Source organism: Buceros rhinoceros, unplaced genomic scaffold (genome assembly GCF_000710305.1).
Source record: "Buceros rhinoceros silvestris isolate BGI_N320 unplaced genomic scaffold, ASM71030v1 scaffold26287, whole genome shotgun sequence".
Lineage (NCBI taxonomy): Eukaryota > Metazoa > Chordata > Aves > Bucerotiformes > Bucerotidae > Buceros > Buceros rhinoceros.
The window spans coordinates 697-19,802 of record NW_010424383.1 but is presented as its reverse complement, the minus strand read 5'-3'; the positions used below and the strand labels follow the sequence as shown (position 1 = coordinate 19,802).

General features: G+C 40.5%; 2 protein-coding genes across 2 annotated transcripts; one reads left to right on the top strand and one right to left on the bottom strand.

Annotated features, from left to right (window-relative positions):
• Window positions 1-234: 234 nt before the first annotated feature.
• Window positions 235-6,348, top strand: TMEM50B (transmembrane protein 50B). The gene is made up of 6 exons (XM_010140787.1): window positions 235-410; window positions 988-1,100; window positions 2,198-2,265; window positions 3,293-3,385; window positions 3,580-3,637; window positions 5,981-6,348. Exons 1-6 carry the CDS (start codon window positions 312-314, stop codon window positions 6,024-6,026), a joined length of 477 nt encoding a protein of 158 aa, XP_010139089.1. The 5' UTR covers window positions 235-311; the 3' UTR covers window positions 6,027-6,348.
• Window positions 6,349-9,574: 3,226 nt separating this feature from the next.
• Window positions 9,575-16,704, bottom strand: IFNGR2 (interferon gamma receptor 2 (interferon gamma transducer 1); the record flags this gene model as incomplete). Its single annotated transcript, XM_010140788.1, has 6 exons — window positions 9,575-9,748; window positions 11,092-11,246; window positions 12,355-12,505; window positions 13,904-14,052; window positions 15,940-16,115; window positions 16,578-16,704. Coding segments are annotated over 6 exons (932 nt in total), but the record flags the coding sequence as incomplete, so codon positions are not given.
• Window positions 16,705-19,106: the final 2,402 nt, after the last annotated feature.

Below are 19,106 nucleotides of genomic sequence, written 5' to 3'. Positions count from 1 at the left end.
CGATGATTTTATTTTGTAATTCTGTGTGTAAGGTAGGTTGTGGGTTTTCGAAGTACAGCTCAATATAGGGTCCATAGAGTATGTGGAATATCAAATTCTATAAGAAACAAACAAACAAAAAACCAACCAAAAAACCCCCCAAACCCCTTGCATTGTAAAAATTGCTAGTGAGAGTTGTCAAACATCTCAGGATTTTGCTCCTTTGTATTAAATACCTCTCTGGCTGTGTTTCAGGTTTTTAGGACACTGTCGTTAATGGAAAAATTCATGTATCAGTACAAAATAAGAAGGGCAATCTAACCTTCGAGGAAATGGCAGGATTCCTAGACAACTTTCGGTGGCCGGAATGTGAATGTATTGACTGGAGTGAGAGAAGAAATGCCATTGCTTCAATAGTTGCAGGTGTATTGGTAAGTTTTGAGAGGGCGTGAATCATAACTGCGTTGATAAATTTGGAAGTATGGCACAGTTACACTCTTGTTTCAGATTTAGTGAAGACTCACTCTTAATTGCACCTCAGTCCAGTATATTTCTTTAAAATTGTTTGAAGTGTAGCTGTTAGACAGCTTCTTTAAAAGTCGCAGAACTGTGCATGTTGTCTGATAACGATCTGATAACGTCTGACCGGTTCTGCTCTCTCTTCTTTAAAGAAGACTGAAATCCCTGGTGTTATACATAGTCTGTATCGTGTATGTGTTCAGAATCTGGATTCTTGGTGTTAAAGCTGTACAGGGAATTTAACCCTACACCGAACAGGAAGTGTGACCAATTCCCAAACGTGCCTCCGAAAACATCAGTGTTGAGCTTTATGCAGAACTTGCGTATCAAACAGATTGAGAGTCTAACTTAAAGCTAGTAACTTTGTAGAACAGTTTGTACTTGTTAAAAGACAAAGAAACCGAGGGTGCGCATAAACATTTGCTGTGTTTTGTCTCCCTGTCTGTGTCTTCTTCCAGCCTCGTAACACTGGTCTGTTTTATTTCTTAGTTTTTCACAGGTTGGTGGATAATGATAGATGCTGCAGTAGTTTACCCTAAGCCAGAACAAATGAACCATGCGTTCCATACCTGTGGGGTGTTTTCAACACTAGCTTTTTTCATGTGAGTGTCTATAAAGGCAGTTCTTACGAAAGAAACGCTAGCTGTTAAACACAGTTTTGACTAGACAATGCGGTATATGACAGTACTTCGAATCACTTGGTTATAAGTTACTTATGAGTAATCTTGTCATACCTTTTTGCATGGCAATGTAAAGACCTTTTTTCTTTCACCCGTTGGTCTTTGATTGTAGTCTGTTGATTCATTTTTCTGTCCGCTCCCCCCGCACCCACCATCTGTTTAGGGTAAATTTCTTTTCCTGTGCACTTTGGATGGATGCAAGAAAGCAGACCTTTCATGCAAGTGGCTTTCTATAACAATAATTCTCTGATACATTCCTAGATGAAAATTCATGTCATGCTGCCCAGTTGCTTGCCTCAATATAATATGTTTGACTGCATTTTCCCCCGTTTAAAATACTTTGTACAGCTGTTTCTGGCCCAAAGCTTCCTCAGTTGGAGAGGTATTAAATTATTAAATTATTGGAGAGTAGTATTAAAGCTATTGACAGAAAGATGTAAATGAGGAAAGCTTGAAGAAGTAATAGCTTTTATTTAATTGTACAATATTGGTGAGAAAAAAGGATGCATTTGGGCATGCAAGACCTTCTTAACACTTGGCATCTGAAAGTTTCTATTTTTCTTTCCTCAGCAGTCTGACTTATTTTAAGAAAATGTGTTGTTCCTCCTTACAGAGTGTCTCTCACTTGAATACTTCCAGTATTCAGTGTGAAGGAAAGCAACTCGTATCGTACCAGAGAGCACAGTGTTACTGGCTGTTGTTATTCCTGTGAAATGACTTTAGATGTTGTAAAAACTTAAACAGCCAGAAAGCGACCAGGAATATTTCAGTCACTGAAAAGGGCAATTCTTCCCTTTTTGCAGATCTGTTACTGTAAAAATTTAAGTAAAACCTATGAACAAATACGAGATTTGCTTGAAATGCAGTTGGAATCCTTCCACTGAGGGACATGTAATAATATGTGACTATACACAATGCCAAGTAATTTTCCCCGAATCTTAAAAAATCCTAGCTTTTCACTTATGACTTTAAATTGATTTTCTAATAATCTGAAGCGTATACACTTTTTATGTTCCTAGGATAAATGCTGTATCAAATGCTCAGGTGAGAGGAGACAGCTACAGTGACGGATGTTTAGGAAGAACAGGTAAGTCAACTCTAAAATTGTGCTGAGTTGTGTCTTTTTTTCCCTAAGTGGTGGTTAAACCAATAAGAATCAGAAATTAAGGAGAAATTAAGAATATGTGAAGTTAATTTCTTTACAAAATTAACACTTGAAGATAGCTACTGTCTTTGTTAAAAAGGTGAACTTACTGACTTCAGTATATCTTGAGTATCTAAACTTTCCTCTGCAAATCCAGTATAGCTGTTGGGTGAAATATTTTTCTGCTTTGAGGTAGGGAGCAGACGTTCCTTAAGAATGTTTTAGAATGCACCGCAAACATTCTGTTTCCCCTGTGTGTCACCTGCTGTGTGGTGTCTGTGGACCTCCTTCCTCCCTCTGCTTTCATTTGTTGTTATTCCCTTTCTGTTTCCCATGAGGATGCCAACCTCTGTTTTCCTGTGGCTTGCAGAATGCCTCACTAGAGATCTGGTAGCATTAATTGGTTTTGGAACTCACATATGATGCTTTTTTTGTGTGTCATTCGTGAATCAGCTTGAGAGAATCTTTGCATAGAAGTATTTTTTCCTTTCACATGAGTGAGCCGATTGATTGTTTTCAGTGGCATCATCTTCCTTTTTCAGCAGGTAATGTCTGGCTGTGGTAGATGTTGCCCACCTGAAAATACCTGTCTGAAGTGAACATAGAAGTGTTTGTTTTACGTGTCCTGCTGGAAAGCCACCTTCATCTCAGAAACACTATAGCTTTGGCAAAGTACCTCATCGTTAGTCCACTCCAAGCTGTGTTCAGTGATGTTATAGGCGTTCCCCACGGGTGAGGGGAAATTGAGGGTAGTTGTGCTTGCTCACTAAAATAAGGGGAATCCATCTACTACGTGTTTTACTAGAGAAGGCAAATTTTATTTTATCTTTTGTTTTGTCAGGTTTAAGCCTTTCTCTTTGTGCCTTCAGCAAGATAACACATTGTATCATAATAGCAGTAGTACCTTGGATCATCTGTCACTATGGATAATGGTCTACATGGTGCTCAGAGGTTTTAATATTCCCTGCAGGTGCTCGTGTCTGGCTCTTCATTGGCTTTATGCTGATGTTTGGTTCACTTATTGCTTCAATGTGGATTCTTTTTGGAGCATATGTTACACAAAGTAAGTTCGTTTACTTTCACATATAGGAAGTACTTTTGCTGTTAGTGAAAGGCAGAAAATGCAGAAGAACAGAAGTGTGTGGTCTGCTCGTGTCAGAGCTGTACCATCTATTTTTGTAGTCAGTGAATAATACTGTGAATAGTGTTTTTCCAATACAGAAGAACTTACCGTTTCCTTTGTTACTTACTTTGCAGACACTAATGTTTACCCTGGATTAGCAGTGTTTTTCCAAAATGCGTTAATATTTTTCAGGTAAGTTACGTGGGAAATTCCTCCCCTTCCAAAGCGGTATCTGACTTACCTGATTCCTGCTTGATGCTCCTGGAGAATACGTTCTGAAAACTGGCGGCCAACTTCAGGCCTGAACCTTCCACAACGCAGAATTTCTCTTTCAATGCAGGACCTTCCATGTTTCAATTTATTACCCACTCACTCTGACCTTTACTTGAGGGGGTGGCACGTAAGCCAGAGTTTATTCAGTGACCCTCTTGGGTCACTGGAGAAACTGACATTGTCTAGGGAACTGATACGATACTATTCGATCCATAAATTGATTAAACTGTTTCTTAAGAACTTTTTTTTTTCATTCTGCTACTGTTTTCTACTCTCTTTGCTCCAGTGCTTAGAAACAATATTTTATTTTATTTGCCTCTTCTCAGGTCATGAGAGGCTCTTCAATCCCCTCATGCTCCTGTTAGTCCGGTTGTTTCTAGAATGTGGATGACCCAGGATATAGACAGTATTTCGGGGGATGTTATCAGCAGTGTCTTTGGGTGATGGCAGTAATGCTTTCATCTCTGTACTGAGATCTTACTGCCCTTTTCCTGATATTTCATGCCAAGGGCTCAATTATCTGATAATTGATACACCTAGATTTGTGTCTACTGGATGAGCTTTCAGCGATGAAAAGAGTTGTTTTTTCTAAGAGCAGGATGGTAGATTTTGTAATATTATGCTTAAATCGATTTATTTTATTTGGCTTAGTATCGTTAAGTATATCATATGACACTTTGAAACTATCTGTAATAACTCCTTTATATGTATAATGCATTCTGCAATCCATGAATTTTCTTAATTAAAGGCAATGAAAGCATCAAGTTCCAAGATCGATCACTGAAGAAGTTCACATACCGAATGCTTTGCAGCTAGCTAGATCGACGGGCTCTGCTCTGCATCCCAGTCTAGAAAATAAGTTCTGGTCTTGCAGAAAATAGCAGTTCCTAAATCTCTTCTACAGTCTTGCCTATGGTTGAAATGGAATGCTGATGAAGGCAGCATTTGAGAATAGTTTCACCATGCCCCAAATCTTTAGTCTTATTTTAGTAGTTTGATGGACTTATTTCTGAAGCTGCTTTTTGTTTCTGGAAGTGTCTTTCCTTAGTTTCTATTGTCCTCTGTGTGTAGATATATTTTAGGTTTATATGTTTTCTTTTGTTGTCTAAAATTTGTTTTCTAGGTATGAACTAAGAGTCAAATTACGAGCTTTAAATTTTTCTAAACAAAAGAAGGTCTTTCTTTGCTCTTTGTCCCACCATGGACTTCAGGCAGTAACATCTGCTAAGTCCACCTATGGCCATAGGCTCCTTTTCTTCGACCAGACCTGGGTCAGGCAGCGATGCCCTTCTCAGTGTCCTCATCCAGAACTTGAATCAGATTCTCTTCCATCAGTGTTGCTCCATCATGTCTGTATTCCCTGAACCACGTGTCTCCTGCAGGACGTGGGCTTCAGCCCTGGTTATTACTCCACTAGTTTTTTTACTTAGTTTAACATGCTGTGTTAGTAGTTCTCCTCTCTAGTTAATGGCCCGGGTGTCCGGCTTGTTTTACTTACTTACCACCGCTTGTTATTGTTGTTCTCTGCGTCAGTATTTCTTGTTTCTCTCCCTCTGCATTCTCTTATGATTTAGTATGACTATGCCCTTCTTTACCCACCTCGGTTTTGTTCCCTCCACCTTTTTTTTTTTTTTTTTTTTTTTTTTTTTTTTTTTTCACTTTTAAAAAACAGATCAGAGTCTCAGACTTTTCCCCCCCGGTTTTTTTCCCCCCCCCTTTTTTTTTTTTTTTTTTTTTTTTTTTTTAATTCATGGAAGTGTGTAATTGCATCCAACCTTATAAAAGGAATTTTGGAAATAAAATTGTAATTCGGATCTCAGTCACCACAGGATCAATATTCTTTCTGATTTGCTCAAAAAAAATTAATTGCTTAGATTCTCTAAATTCTATCCTCGCACGATGCGCCATGTTCAGCTGATTGCCAGATGCGGGAATGAGACTTGCTGCTCTGTAATTCCGAGAAGTGGTCCTAGAATCTCTTAAATAGCAGAATTTTTCCCCTTGGAAGGGCAGCTGCTTTTTCTGTGAGACTGGCTATTTATTTTACCTTAACAGTTGCTTCAGCTGGATCTCACAGTTTTAGCAATGCATAGTAAATGAAATACAAGTACAAAAACCGGACAGTGACTTGAATAAAATTTAAGGTTACTGGAGGGATGTTGATTTGCAGTGTAGGCAGTAGAATATTGTAAGGATGCTATTAAAGTTACATTTTCCACCTGGAACTGTATGGTCTGAATTTTTTTTTTTTTCTCCCTTTAGTACTCTGATCTACAAGTTTGGAAGAACAGAAGAGTTATGGGGATGAGAGATCACGTATAGCATTGTCTATTCCATAGTTGCTATGTCGTACTATGTATGTAGATATATTTACATTTACTTGTTCTTGTTTTGCTTTCTAAATTGTATGAACTGAGACAAATGACAGTTTCTGTAATCTCCCTCTTTTCACAGGACAGATTTGTGAATATGTACATATGACTGTATATATCTTAAAAAAGGGAATGCCAGGCTTTCTTTCTGACATCACCAGATTTATTTCTTCAAATATATGGATTTCCATCCACTCCTATGACTCTATCTCCCGAAACGTTACATTGCGTGTCAGAGGCTTCAGTGGGACTCATAGTGAACAAGCAGGATGAAGCCCGTACCCTGTTTAAAGGGGTTGTTGCTTTTATGCGTAGGGGAGCTCCAGCCCACGTTGCAAGAGTTGCCAGCAAGGGCTGCCTGCGTAACCCGCTGGGGAGCAGTCAGCACCTGGAAGTGACCCAGCTACGTCTGTATTTAATGGGGGTAGTCAATTCTACTGTGTGCTGAGATGATAAGAGCTGATTTTAAGAATTTTATAGAACTGTTCAGAAAAACAAAGAGTAGCTATTTTGGGGGTAAAATGTTATGAATTTTTAAACAAGGCCCTACAGTTAAGCAGATCCTACATGGCAAATCAAAGTGTTCTTGACTTCTGATTGCTATAGCACAAATGATATTTGGGAGGACCACAGTCCTCAGAATTAATTTCCTGCTGTCAGTGTAATAGATACCAATTAGAATTGAATGTATTTACTGATACTAGAAAAAAAAGAACAACTGATGCCAGTCATACTTAAGGAATATAAAGAATACATGAGAGGGAGAGTAACATCTTTAAAATTATGCTAGCATAATTTTCATCAGGGGAAGCTTTTTGCTGATAAATGAACGGCTATCCTGCTACCTATTACCTTTTCTATTTAAAAGGCGAGCATTTCCAGTGGGGATATGGGAGATGTATTTATTGCTTACAATCTTATCTTGAAATATTTGCCATTCACCCCATCTGAGATGTACTTATCTCCTAAATTTCACAGACACTTTATAGGAATGCTTCTGTTGCTACTGAAATCCAGTTCCTTATAGCTGGAGTATACAGAAAGGGAGAGCAGTAGTATTTTATAGCTTTGGACTGATCTTGTATATTCCTCTTGCTGCTGGTGACCTTCCCTACCTTACAGTTCTATGTGGTTTTTAAAATATTTGAATCTACCTGGTCTCTAAAAGCTTTTATAACTTTCCATGTACCAAGAATGCTGACCAAATGGTATTAAACTGCAGAATGTAACTTCTGTGCACGGTTACTGTATACTGTTGGTCATCTAATTGCTCCCTTGTGGGAATCGCTCCAGTGGACAGAATATGAAGCAAATACTGCAGCTGACATTGTGCTACTGGCCAGAGCAACCTCATCCCGCTGTCACCATCCTGCAGTGAGTTGCAATATATTCACTGGTGTCAATCGCAGCTTTGTACATAGCTTGTCTGTCTGGTTGTCATTTCAGAAACCCGCAATAAACTTGACCTTACGTTCTCAAAATAGTGACTTCACAAGGTAATTGCACAGTAGTACTCTGCTGAATAGCTCAAGTCGTACTGATCTTTAAGCAAGTCTCACAGCAGCTAAGAAGTTAACCCAAGGTTTTTCTTTTCAGGACTGTCAGTTTCTTGCTTAGGTGCTTGGGGATGTTTGGTGGCTTCTTCACTGAGAAACAAGCGTGTGTGGCCTATAGCTAATCCCATTTTACAGTACCTTACACCTGAAGAGCAGCAAGCCAAGCGCTTGAAGAACTCCTACAGTGTGCTTTAATGCAAGTTCTCAGTTAAAAAAAAGAGAGCTTCTGTTGGAGGTAACCTGCATTTTCTACCAGACGTTTGCTTTCTTGCAAGTAGTTCTTGACCATCCCTTCTGGTTTTAGAGAACTGGGATGTTATGCTCTCTGTACAGCTTTGAGCAGCTGGTTTTTTTCTGGCAGCCTAACTGAAAACTGGCATAGATTTAAGAAGCATGCAGCCTTCAGTCAGGATCTCCCAAGGTCCACTTTTATTCCACAGGTAGCTCCAGCACAGCCCAGGGGGGATAGGGGATGGCTTATTTAGTTAATGCCTTGGCCTGCTACAGTTGGCGGTTGTGAAGATAACCCTTGAGTTACTCCTACCAATAGGTTTTTAACTTTGGCCTATTCACGTAACTGTAAAAGTGTTTAGTCAAAACTATCTCTAATGTAGGGCTTATTCAGGAGGATGTGTTGCTAAACATTCACAGTAGATGTTTTAATTACCTTCTTATTTACGTCCTCTGTTGTGCATGTAGGCTGTTCCCTCTGTAAGCCAGCAGTTCTTCATTTGCTTACAGCACGGTATGTAAAGAGAACACAGATGAACTTAAAAGCAGGTATTTTACAGCTTGTGGCTGACTTAAATTCTTACCAGACTTAAGTATGACTAAGTCTTCATATAACTACACTGTCCTGGCACGTTGCCTAAGCAGAAGCGATTAGGTTAGTGCTATGAGGAAACAACCTTACGGAAAAAAATATTACTGATTTTTTCAGGCTAGTCTTGAATCTTCCTGGAAGGGGTGGAAGAGCATTACTTCAGCTAACCACAGCTCTGACAGGGACCAGGTTCAATTAACGGACCTAAGTAACTTGAACAAGTCATTTGCAAATAAACAAGCATACTTTTTTTTTTTAAACAACTTGTATTGAACCCAGGAAAAAAGTCAAATAAAACCAATCTTTTTAGTACAGCAGTGGTTCTTTTGTGCTTTATTAGACGCCTTCCAGACCCCACCCCCTGCCAGGATGGTGATGTGAGGCTTAACTTGTCCTCCGCTGCTTCTTTAAGGACTCAAAAACACAACCCTCAAGTCAACTTTTCAGTTGCAGGACTCATCTGATAGTCAACAAGAGATTTTAGTGTCTGATAGTTACTGATACATGTTATATAAATTCTGAACAAAGTTATTTGCAAGGTTGTTTTGCTGTGAATGATCACTGCACTGCAGGAGCAGATTAATGCTTTTCAGTAATGTGTTAGGAGACACATCAGGAGGCCTTTCTTGGAGCAGTTCTTGACACAAGTTCATACTGAGGAGAGTAAAGTAAAATTTTGTTTTACATTGCCATTTTTATCTGGAGGGAAGAAGGTGCTGCAGAAAACTGCATGTACCTGAAGTGATTCAGAAAAGCATTCTGGCACAGATAACATCCCACCATAAAGTGCTGTTATTTCTGTGATGTTAACAGAGCTATTTTATAACCATCTGTTTTTCTTCAGGCAATTAGTGTTCATTTCCCTTTCATGTTCCAGCTTGTTTTTCTTTGGCAGAAAACAGATCCTAGTGTAGCACAGCAGAAGCCATTTAAACACAAGCTCAGGGTTCATACTATTCTCAGGAAGCAACGTCTTGCTCAGGATTTTTCAGCGGCTGCATTTTGTCCAGAGCTCGTTGTCCATCCTGCTAGCAACCACATGGCACCGTACGCAGGCAGGAGCCTCTGCGAAGACTTGGTACAGGCACTCTCACTAGGGCACCACTTAAGTTACTTCACTGTCACTGGAGGTGCTGTGTGAATGAGCTCCACCATCCAAACTGCCACCACAGGCTTGGCTTCCTTCTCCAAAGAACAAAACTGATAAGGACTCGTGGGGACCGTCCTCAGCATAATTGTCCAACAGGTCTAAACCAGGCATGCTAGGGTCTTTCAAATACTGGAAGAAGCCAGAAACAACAGGTTAGATATCTATGCACAGAACAGATGTACTAGAAATTACAGAGACAGAGCAGGTGCCACCACCTATAGGCAAGTAGCTTTAGACTAGAAGTCACAGTGAAAGCTGCTACATGTATATTCTGTTCTGGATTTCCTTGAAACTACATTGAACAAGTTAAAAATACCTTACTTCAATGGAAAAGAAAATATAAAAAAGTTAATCACGCAAACATCCATTTTTAAGTGAGTTAAAGCAACTGGCACTTCCTATTTAACAAATTCTGGCTAATACTCTTTTCATGTCAGTTCAAAAAAATTCCTACTAGTTAAAAACAAACCATAGAAGAAACCCCTTCTTTATTTCTCTGCTGGGTACGTATCCCCAAACTGCAGGAATCTACCAATGGACAGCTTGTCTAAAGTGCTGATGGAGCAAACAAGATCCAAGATTCTGGTTTGTTCAGGGTCAGGCAAGTCAGCTCTGCGTGTTTTATTGTTACCGGAAAACTAGTGACATTCTTCTCTCGTAGTTACTTTTTACTTTGACTTTCCCTCTGCTCCCCTTTCCTCCCAAAATAAGTCATCTGCTTTACAAAGAATACATAATCAAAGAAAGGAGCATTAGAAAAAAACAGACCAGAAAAAATGCTTTCTGTTCCTGCCATCAACCCTCACTACCCCCATATACTCTCCTTATCACTAAGCTGATCTTGTGTGTCACAGGGTATTGAAGCCTTCTACCACTTCATGTACTGAACAAACAAACAAACAAACACACCCAAAGAACTGTAATTGAACACTTTTTCCCTGATTCAAAAAAAAAAAAAAACCTCTGTAACACAAACACTTTTGAATTGTTAAAAGGCTGACATAGCTTGTGTTTTTTCTGAAAAACCTGGTCTGTTCTGTAGGAGATGTCATCGTCTGGCTGAGATCAGACTGCAGCTCAAGTCACACCTATCGTGGGACAAAATTCTAATCAGAGACCTAGGTCCCAAGTACATGTTCTGCAGCACACAAAGTCTTTGCTTCCAGTGAGCAACTATTCCAGGCCTGGTGACTTAGATAAGCCACGAAGGGGGTGGACAAGGCGTGTCAAGGAACAGAGCATCTTACTCCGGTTTTGTAACAGGATTGTAGCAGCATTTGTATCTTAGTGCAGGGGGGGAAAAAAAGTTTAGTAAAAGAGGAACGAAGTGGGAGATCGCATATGAGAAAAATAACAGTTTACACTAAGTCAACAGTTGCTATTTCTGTTATGCAACAACTAGCTTCACTCATATTTGCTTCAAGATCATCACTGTCTTTTGGGGGGGGTGGGGATAAAATGTTTACACATACCTCTTTGAAGTGTGATGGGATTTCTAAAGGTGGCTGAGCCCAATATTTAATTGTTTTGCGGTGTCTCCACAGAAGAAACAAACCAACTGTTGCCAGATTTACAAGAAGTAACACCAACACAAATATTAATATAATATATCCAGCTCTGGTTGCCTCTGAAAAAGGAAGAAAACACAAACCACCATATATATGCTAGATTTTTATACATCATCAAATGTAAAACAATATACAGCAGGCTGAGATGTACTATACTTGGCAATCAAGGTATAATTTTCAAGGCTAAGATCGCAACCCTGCTATAGATGCACCCTAAGCAACTGTGTTAACAGCAGCTTGTTTTATGATTCCACAGGGAAGTCACCAGCTCTAACGAGTTTCTGCCCCATTATCACACAGCCAAGGCAAGGCAAGCTTCTTCTAGACACGCCAGCAAGGCAAACACAGAGCTGGAGGAATCACTGGTGGTGGGCAGCAGGCAGGCAGACAGCCGATGCAGTCTCTCCCTTCACCCTCAAGTTGTCAGCCAGGGCCGTTAATGCCAGGGCCTTCTCTTTCAGAACACGCAGCTCCCTTCAGCAAAGGGAGCATTGCAGACACCAACATCACAGCCCCGGGGGTTGCGATCAAGTACTTGGTCAGTACCCCCCAGGAGGTCAGCCACTGTGGGGCTTCAGAAGCAGCATAAATGGGTTTCATCGACTCATCTTCCAGTGTGTTCAAAGCACGCTAAATATAGGTTGTGCCTGCGTGTTACATGGAGAGTCACGTGGTCACATGGAGAGATTCAAGAGAGGGACAAACTTATCTTGCACATGCCCTCTCCTCCCTTCACCCTCTCACTTATCTTGTACAAAAACATTGAGCTTTAAAAGTCAGCAAATGAAAGCGGTCAAAGAGGAGAGGGCCGTTCCTGCCCTGCAAGAGGCAGAGGCTGAGGGAGAGGATTTGCAAGAGTAACACCATCTCCTTCATTAATAATTCCCACTAAAGACTCAGTATTTGTATTTTTTTCTTTGCATATTTCTAGAAAGCAACACCCATAACAGTATTTGTGAAGAAAAAGAACGAGGGGAAGAGTACAAAGCAGACCCTCAATTACTGACTGAAAAATTCTGTATTATTTTGCCATGAATGACAATTGTGAACTACTATCAGTGGTGCTCTCTTAGCACTCCTGACAAACAGGGGTGAGTGACCAGCTACATACACTCTAAGACTCGTGTTTTCCACTACATACAAAAAATAAGAAAATTTGATTTTTACCACTGACTGTAGTTCTGTAACACTCTGGGACACTGTGCAGTCCAAGTAACTGGTGATTCGAATGTGTCAATTCTACTTGTATTCTAAAACAATAAGTTGTTGATTCCTTTAGATTTCCAATTTTGAATAGTGTATTGCTTGTCTTTGTCTCCTGCTTAAGAGGAAAGAAAAAAGGCGTTACTGTAAAAAAAGACCCGTCTTCAACACAAATACCCTCCCTGTATTTAAGTTTCTCACTCAAAAAGCACAGACTTTATTTTTCATAATTGAACTTTCTCAAACAAGAGAAGCAGTGAAATGTATGTCAACTTCCCTGCTTGAATGCATCTGAAATTTCATTATTTTAAAATGAAATTAAGCCTCACCATTTTAAACCATCTATAAGGGCACAAACAGCAGAGGCATGAAAACTCATGCAAGGTCTCATTTTATCCACAACGTGCTGCTGGATGCTTTGCTGCGGCTCAGGCACTGAGCGTAATATAGGAAGGGGGAGGGAAAAAACAAGCCATGAGAAGTCCCTCCACCATCAGAGAAGGCTGACGAAAGTGTAGCCCAGTGAAGAGCCTGCACCAACTCAGCACCTTCTGCTGAAGAGGAAAACAGCTGATGGGCACTGCAAAACCTCCACAGTCTCCACGTAGCCACCACAGTCTTCTGGGATTTTTTTAAATTTGTAAGGGGCTACGATAAGGGCTTTGGTGAAGCCCACAGAAGCATACGAGGGTGACTTCTTGTCTGAATCTCAAACATGAAGGTATTTTCATTTGTGTGAGAAAAATACACATCAGAGCAGGAGAGGAAGGAAGTGGAGGCGTTTCAGATTTAGTAAGGCCTCTGAAACAAATGGATTTTAAAATAAATTACTTTCTGCTTGTTTTTTAAACATTCTACTTTAGAATGATGTTCTTTTGAACCTTCTTCCTCTTTGAAGAAAAAATTTTTTTTACTGTAACTTAATTCCTCCCCTGCTACGCTGGCCTGTTAAGGACACAATTACCAGGGTCCCAGACAGTAGCATAAGTGCACAGTGAGACCAATACCTCCGAGTTTTGATATGAACAGACAGCTCATCCCAGCTGTGTGCAGCATGTTTCTAATAACTCTGCTTTTCTCTGCCATGGGAACAAGCAACATCAGGCCACAGCAGCCTGTTACTGAAGCTGCCAAAAAAAAACCAAGCCCAGCACAGGAAAGGAGGAAGGATATTTCAGAGTTTCCAAATTCCCAAAGCTAACTTTGAAATCTAAACATCATTTGACATTTGAAAGCCACCTTTGACACTTTGTGGATTCTCTCTCTTGATCCACAATGTGAGTTAAACTTGGTTTCATATGGGGGAAAAAATGATGTCTTTCAAAGTCTTGTAATAGATGCAATACTTGTGCAAGACGAAATTGAGACACCAAACTACGACTTTCACTGCCAGAGAAAAAAAAAAAGACATTTGCGTTCTTCGTCCATTTCTGCTGTTTAACCAAGAGACACTGACTCATGTCTGTTAGTCACAAAGGCATTAGGAACAAAATAAATCAGAGAGAAGTCTTACTTCTTTAGTATTACTTGTTTCACTCTCCCAGTAGGACACATGATACTCAAGGGTGTCACCTGCTTCAGGTCGAAAAGGGGGTGTTACGCTAATGAGAAGCGAGTCAGAGCTTTCAGTCACGCTGTTCACTTTAGGGGGCCCTACAGTAGCTGAAAATAAACACAGAAGGAGCAGTGAACCTCTGGGATGCAGAACAGTTTATCATACTGTCTTCAGCTTTACTTACATACTCTCAGAAAATGCACTAAATATCAACAGCCTTTTCCTCAAGAAAAGCAAAACAACATTTTTTCATCTACTAATGCCTTTAAGATATCTACTTTATTACATATGTTAATGAAAAAGACTCGAAAGCACAAGTGAAACTAGGGAATTAAAAAAAAGAAAGTTTTCCCATTAACTTTCACTAGAAATTCAGTAAATATCTGAATTTATCTGCAGTTAATGGTGATATAATTTATTTATTTTTTTACTTCACATAGCCTGCCACATATTCCACGGTCTCGAAAAACCACAGCTTGGGTCAGCAGATTCAAACAGGAATAACTACTTTCCCCCGCTCCTTGCTTTGCTGTCTCTGTCTGTGCTACAGGACAAAGATGATGACTTCCTTTGGTTAAGTACGCTGAGGTCTAAATCATGAAAAATATTACATAAAGTACCGTCAATCCTAATACTAGAGACTTCTGTGATCTCAGCTCGTATATGGTCATCAGTCATTTATCCTTTGTGTCTTGAATTCTTTCACCAGTTAAGTTTATCAGCACTTGTGAAGCACGCCAGGATCTTAGAAAACCCACTCATGCAAATATTAGAGCAGTTAACAGCTGCACGCAATCCTGGTTTATTGTACCTAAAAAAATCCAGCAGAACCTGCTCTGTGCACTTTGTAGAAAATTGATCTTTATATTGGTACAGAAATTTCAGTTCCATTCTACTTCCCATTGTTGTAGAACAGCAAACACCTTGTTGTGTGTCCTCGTGAATTCCCAAAGCTCCCCTCTCAAGTGGGACTGACCCAAACGTTAAAGGAAGAGAACAGCCTGACTGCGTCTTGGTGCCTAGGAACTGATCTTGAGAGTGGTAGTACAGTAATGATCACATAACCTTCCTCCTGCTTCCCTAAGGAACAGAGTCCACCTCCCCCACAGCGAGCCTCCCCTTTGTCTTATATTCCCATTAGCTCAGTGCTTTCCTAACCCCCAAAGAAAACTCCTCCCAAACAATCCTGTGTCACAAGCTACAGATACATCAGCTGTAACCTTCAACTCAGGATTTGGGTAGTTCCTCATCCCCACACTCTCTACTGCTAGAGAAAATCCAAGATTTAGAACTGAAGTCACCAGGGAAAGTATCATACTCTTTGCAGCATGGACCACTATTGCTCTTTGCAAGGTTTGGCAGAACTTGAATTAAAGAGTTAATAAATCCATTCCTCTGCTTTGTTTTAACTTCAGAAGTATTTTTAAACTCAACATTTACTTCTATCCTGAAACCAACCACAGCTAGGCAAAGAGCAGATCTTATACAGAACAACAACATGTTTGTTCACACATTTAATGGGATTTAAAACGAGCCTTGACCCTTCTACACTAAAGCCAGGACAGTTTATATTCGTTAGAAAAGATATCTGTTCAACAGAAACAGGTAGTTTGTACTCGGGCTACCACAAATCACAGGGGTTTACACGTGCATGCATCAGTGCTAAGGAGAGAAATAAGAAAATGGAAAACTCTAACGTAATATACATTGCAGTTCTTTATAAGGCTTAACCACCCAAGCAAACTCCTCTGTTTCTCTTTTGATACCTGTTTAAAAAGCACACTGCTAACCCTGCTGCACAGGAACTAAGTAGTATCAAATCCCTTCCTCGTGACACACTGAGGCCCTGTAGTCTTTGTGAACTGAACACCTACAGTTCTCTCAATTGGCTTTTGTATGTACCAGAGCCAAAAAAGCCTGGAGCAGACAACAAACATTCTTTTAAAAGAAATCTGCCTTGAGAAAGAGACACTGAAATCATAAATAGCACTTACTGTTTCTCTCGGCCATAAATTTATCTGTTTCCACCCAATCAGAAGTCACTTGCCCTAGCTCAGCTCTCACACGCAAAACAAAATACCAGTGCCGCTCCTTCAGTGACCAGGGGAAAGGGCATTCAGTCTGGGTGATACGGGTGCAGTTCATCTCATCCCACTGGTTAAAGGCTCCTCTGCAGTGCAAAACAAAGGGCAAACGAAAGCATCAGCAGAACAGCATAGCTATCTAAAATATCATCCCTCCCACCTAGACAATTTTTGCAGCAACAGGCTACGAAACTACCACTTTCACGCGGGTTTAATTCCACAGCCCTTTCAGCACCTGTATCTCCTCAGTGTCTGGGGCAAAATCAAAATTAGCAAGGAACAGTTCAGTAAGACTAAAATTATACAGGAAAATATCCAACATTTCTGCATTCTCTTCAGATCTTCAAACTTTGCTCAGTTTAGTGGAAATACCACAGGCTAAGGGACTGCCAGTTTTCAAAGCTGCCTTCAGCTATATATAAAAGCATCTGTAATAGACAATTCATTCTTTCATTTGCTTACTAAGTTTTCAGCTTTTTTTTTTTTTTAAATCGTGTTACTGGATTAGAACAAAATCAGTTTGGTTTCGTTTAGATCTATTTACTTACGTTTTAAAATGGACTGTATATAACACCAAGCCTCCATCCACTTCAACAGGAGACCACCGGAGTGAACTACGGAAGTTATAGGAATAAACCACCACATCTTTTGGTACCGGTAAAAGGGGAGAAGATTCTAAAGTAAGACAAGGAATAAAAATAACTATTAAAGCATTTATGTATACAGCTCTCTTTTGGCTTCCAAATTTCATCGCCATATACTACACTTTCACTGCTTTGCAGGCAAATCCATCCCTCCTCCTCATTCTGTTTCTAGGTGCCATAGCAGCAGTACATTTAAGTCCCTGCTATCCACAAAGCACTTGCAACTCGCTGCTTTTCTCTATTCCCTACAGGACATAGCACTGAAAGTACCAAGTCTAGCACAATACAACAAACCCCACCCAGCTCCCCATTAAACTATAAATTAAGGTCCGCTGCCACTTGTTATTACAAAAGCTCATCTACTCCAACTGTCTGCATGTTACATTTTACTGTGCTAACATTTTTCCTGACCATCTGCCTCCTACTAACTTGGCTGAAAACACCTGAATCACTCCACTGAAACTTTCCAGGGAACAGGTAAAAAACCCAAAGCTGCCTTGTACTTACAAACACACCCAGCATCGTCCCACTTGCAAGGCTGACGTTTTGTCAGCTACAAAACCGATTTCACAATGTAGAAGAGTACAGAAACCTCTGTTAGAGGTGTGCCTTCCGCTAACTCAGCCACTACATAAACTCCAGGGGATGAACAAAGACTGGAAGCGCTCTCAAGCGGCTTGTCAGGAGGCGAATAACACGGAAGCAGAGAGCAAAAAGTTATGTCTCTAGTACTAGAGAAGAACCACTTTCCTGCTGGCCCAAGCAGAACGGAGGAGGAAGCAATGCAGGCCAAAGGCCAGGCCCCTAGGAGAGAGGGGGTAGAAAAATCGGGGGGGGTTGGGGGAGGAGGGAGGAAGGGAAGGAAGGAAGCCGAGCAAAAGTTCTAGAACCAAGGGCTGGGGAAATGGAGGCGAGTGGAGTAAAGAAAGGCGGGTGAGAAGTTAAGTGGGGTAGCAGCTGCAGGCAGATGTTAGTTGGCAAGTAGGGCAGAACAGCAGGCAGAGGAACCAAAAACACTGAAAGGCAAGGAATGGGGACAGCCAGCATAAAGAGACTAAGATTACCACAAGTAGGCTGAGGTGAGAAAGACAGGAAAACAGAGTTATCAAATGCCTTTAAAACCAGAAAAGCCTCACACTTTCAACCACTGCACTGCAGTCACGCAGGCAGGAAGGGCCCCGGGGAGGTCTCCAGTCCAAGCCCCTGCCCTAGGCAGGGCAAGCTCTGACATCAGACCAGGCTGCTCAGGGCTTTCTCTAGGCATGTCCCGGAATGGAGCCTGCAGAGCTCTGCTGGGCAACGGCTTCACTGCCTGCGTGTCCTAAACGGGACACTTCCTTCTACACTTGACTTTTAGTTGTCTGTGTAGTGATCCCCTTACACCATTAAACATACTGGGTCAACAGGTCATAAGCTCAAAGAAAACCATGACATGACATCCCACATGATGAATTTTTTCTATTTTTTGTTCTTAAGACAATAGTCCCCTAAGGTACAATTTATTTTTACATAAATAAGAACAGAAGATTAAGCACTTAAGCTAAACTCCGGCCCCAGCCTTCTTTGAGAATATGGGGATAGCACTAAAAAGTTGTTTCTTCCTTATCTCTAAATCTGATTTTGTTGCACAGCACTATCTTTCAGAAGGAACGTCACACCAGGTTCTTAACGTCCTCCATGTACGGGAAAGAGATGCACAAATATTCATAAAGTTGCATTAAACCCTAAGTCTAGAATACAAAATAACAACTTAAACTCTCAAAGCTTTAATATTACTAGTTTCTTCGCCTCAACATCTGAGTAGTGCTCTTACATAAACATACATTGCATTAGGCTACAGCTGGATCATTCAGAATTGCAAACCTGTCTGAGATTCCTTATAGTTACAAATTATACATAAACTATTGATCTCTCATATATTTTAAAGGCCACCAAGTAACCTTTTCTTCATTCAAGAAAAGTTTTCACTTCTCGGTTATGCAGATTCTTTCTCGCACTCTCACTGCTGGTCCAGCATGTGGCAAGGTATCGCGCACCATCAGTAATCTGTGTACTCAGACATCCGACACAAACTAGTTTTACAAAATTCAAGAAAGCTGTCAGAATGAAACACAAGCACTAGCGTTTCTTCTCTCCTCTCTCTCTTAAAAAAAGGTAAAACAATGTAGGATTAGGGCAGCTGGTTCATATTTTCCTCAGTGAAGACTGCTCCCTGATTATTTTGCCTCACATTAGCATTCAGAAACAGATCATCTCCCCTACCAGCTTCAAAAACACTGAAAAAAAAATTATCAAATCTACAGCTCTGTTCCTGAACATCAAGGTGCCACAAGGCACGCACTTACTGCACTGAGGAGCTGTTTCCACAGCACGCCCAAGGAACCCGCTGGTTAGATACCTCAACTTGACAGGGGAAGTTAACTGAAATTTCTG

Bases quoted from the DNA above. Each gene is read 5' to 3' on its own strand.
- TMEM50B (XM_010140787.1), top strand. From the start codon at position 312: ATGGCAGGATTCCTAGACAACTTTCGGTGGCCGGAATGTGAATGTATT. The intron at 2,266-3,292 runs GTAAGTCAACTC...TATTCCCTGCAG, and splicing joins CGGATGTTTAGGAAGAACAG to GTGCTCGTGTCTGGCTCTTC. The intron at 3,386-3,579 runs GTAAGTTCGTTT...CTTACTTTGCAG, and splicing joins TGGAGCATATGTTACACAAA to ACACTAATGTTTACCCTGGA.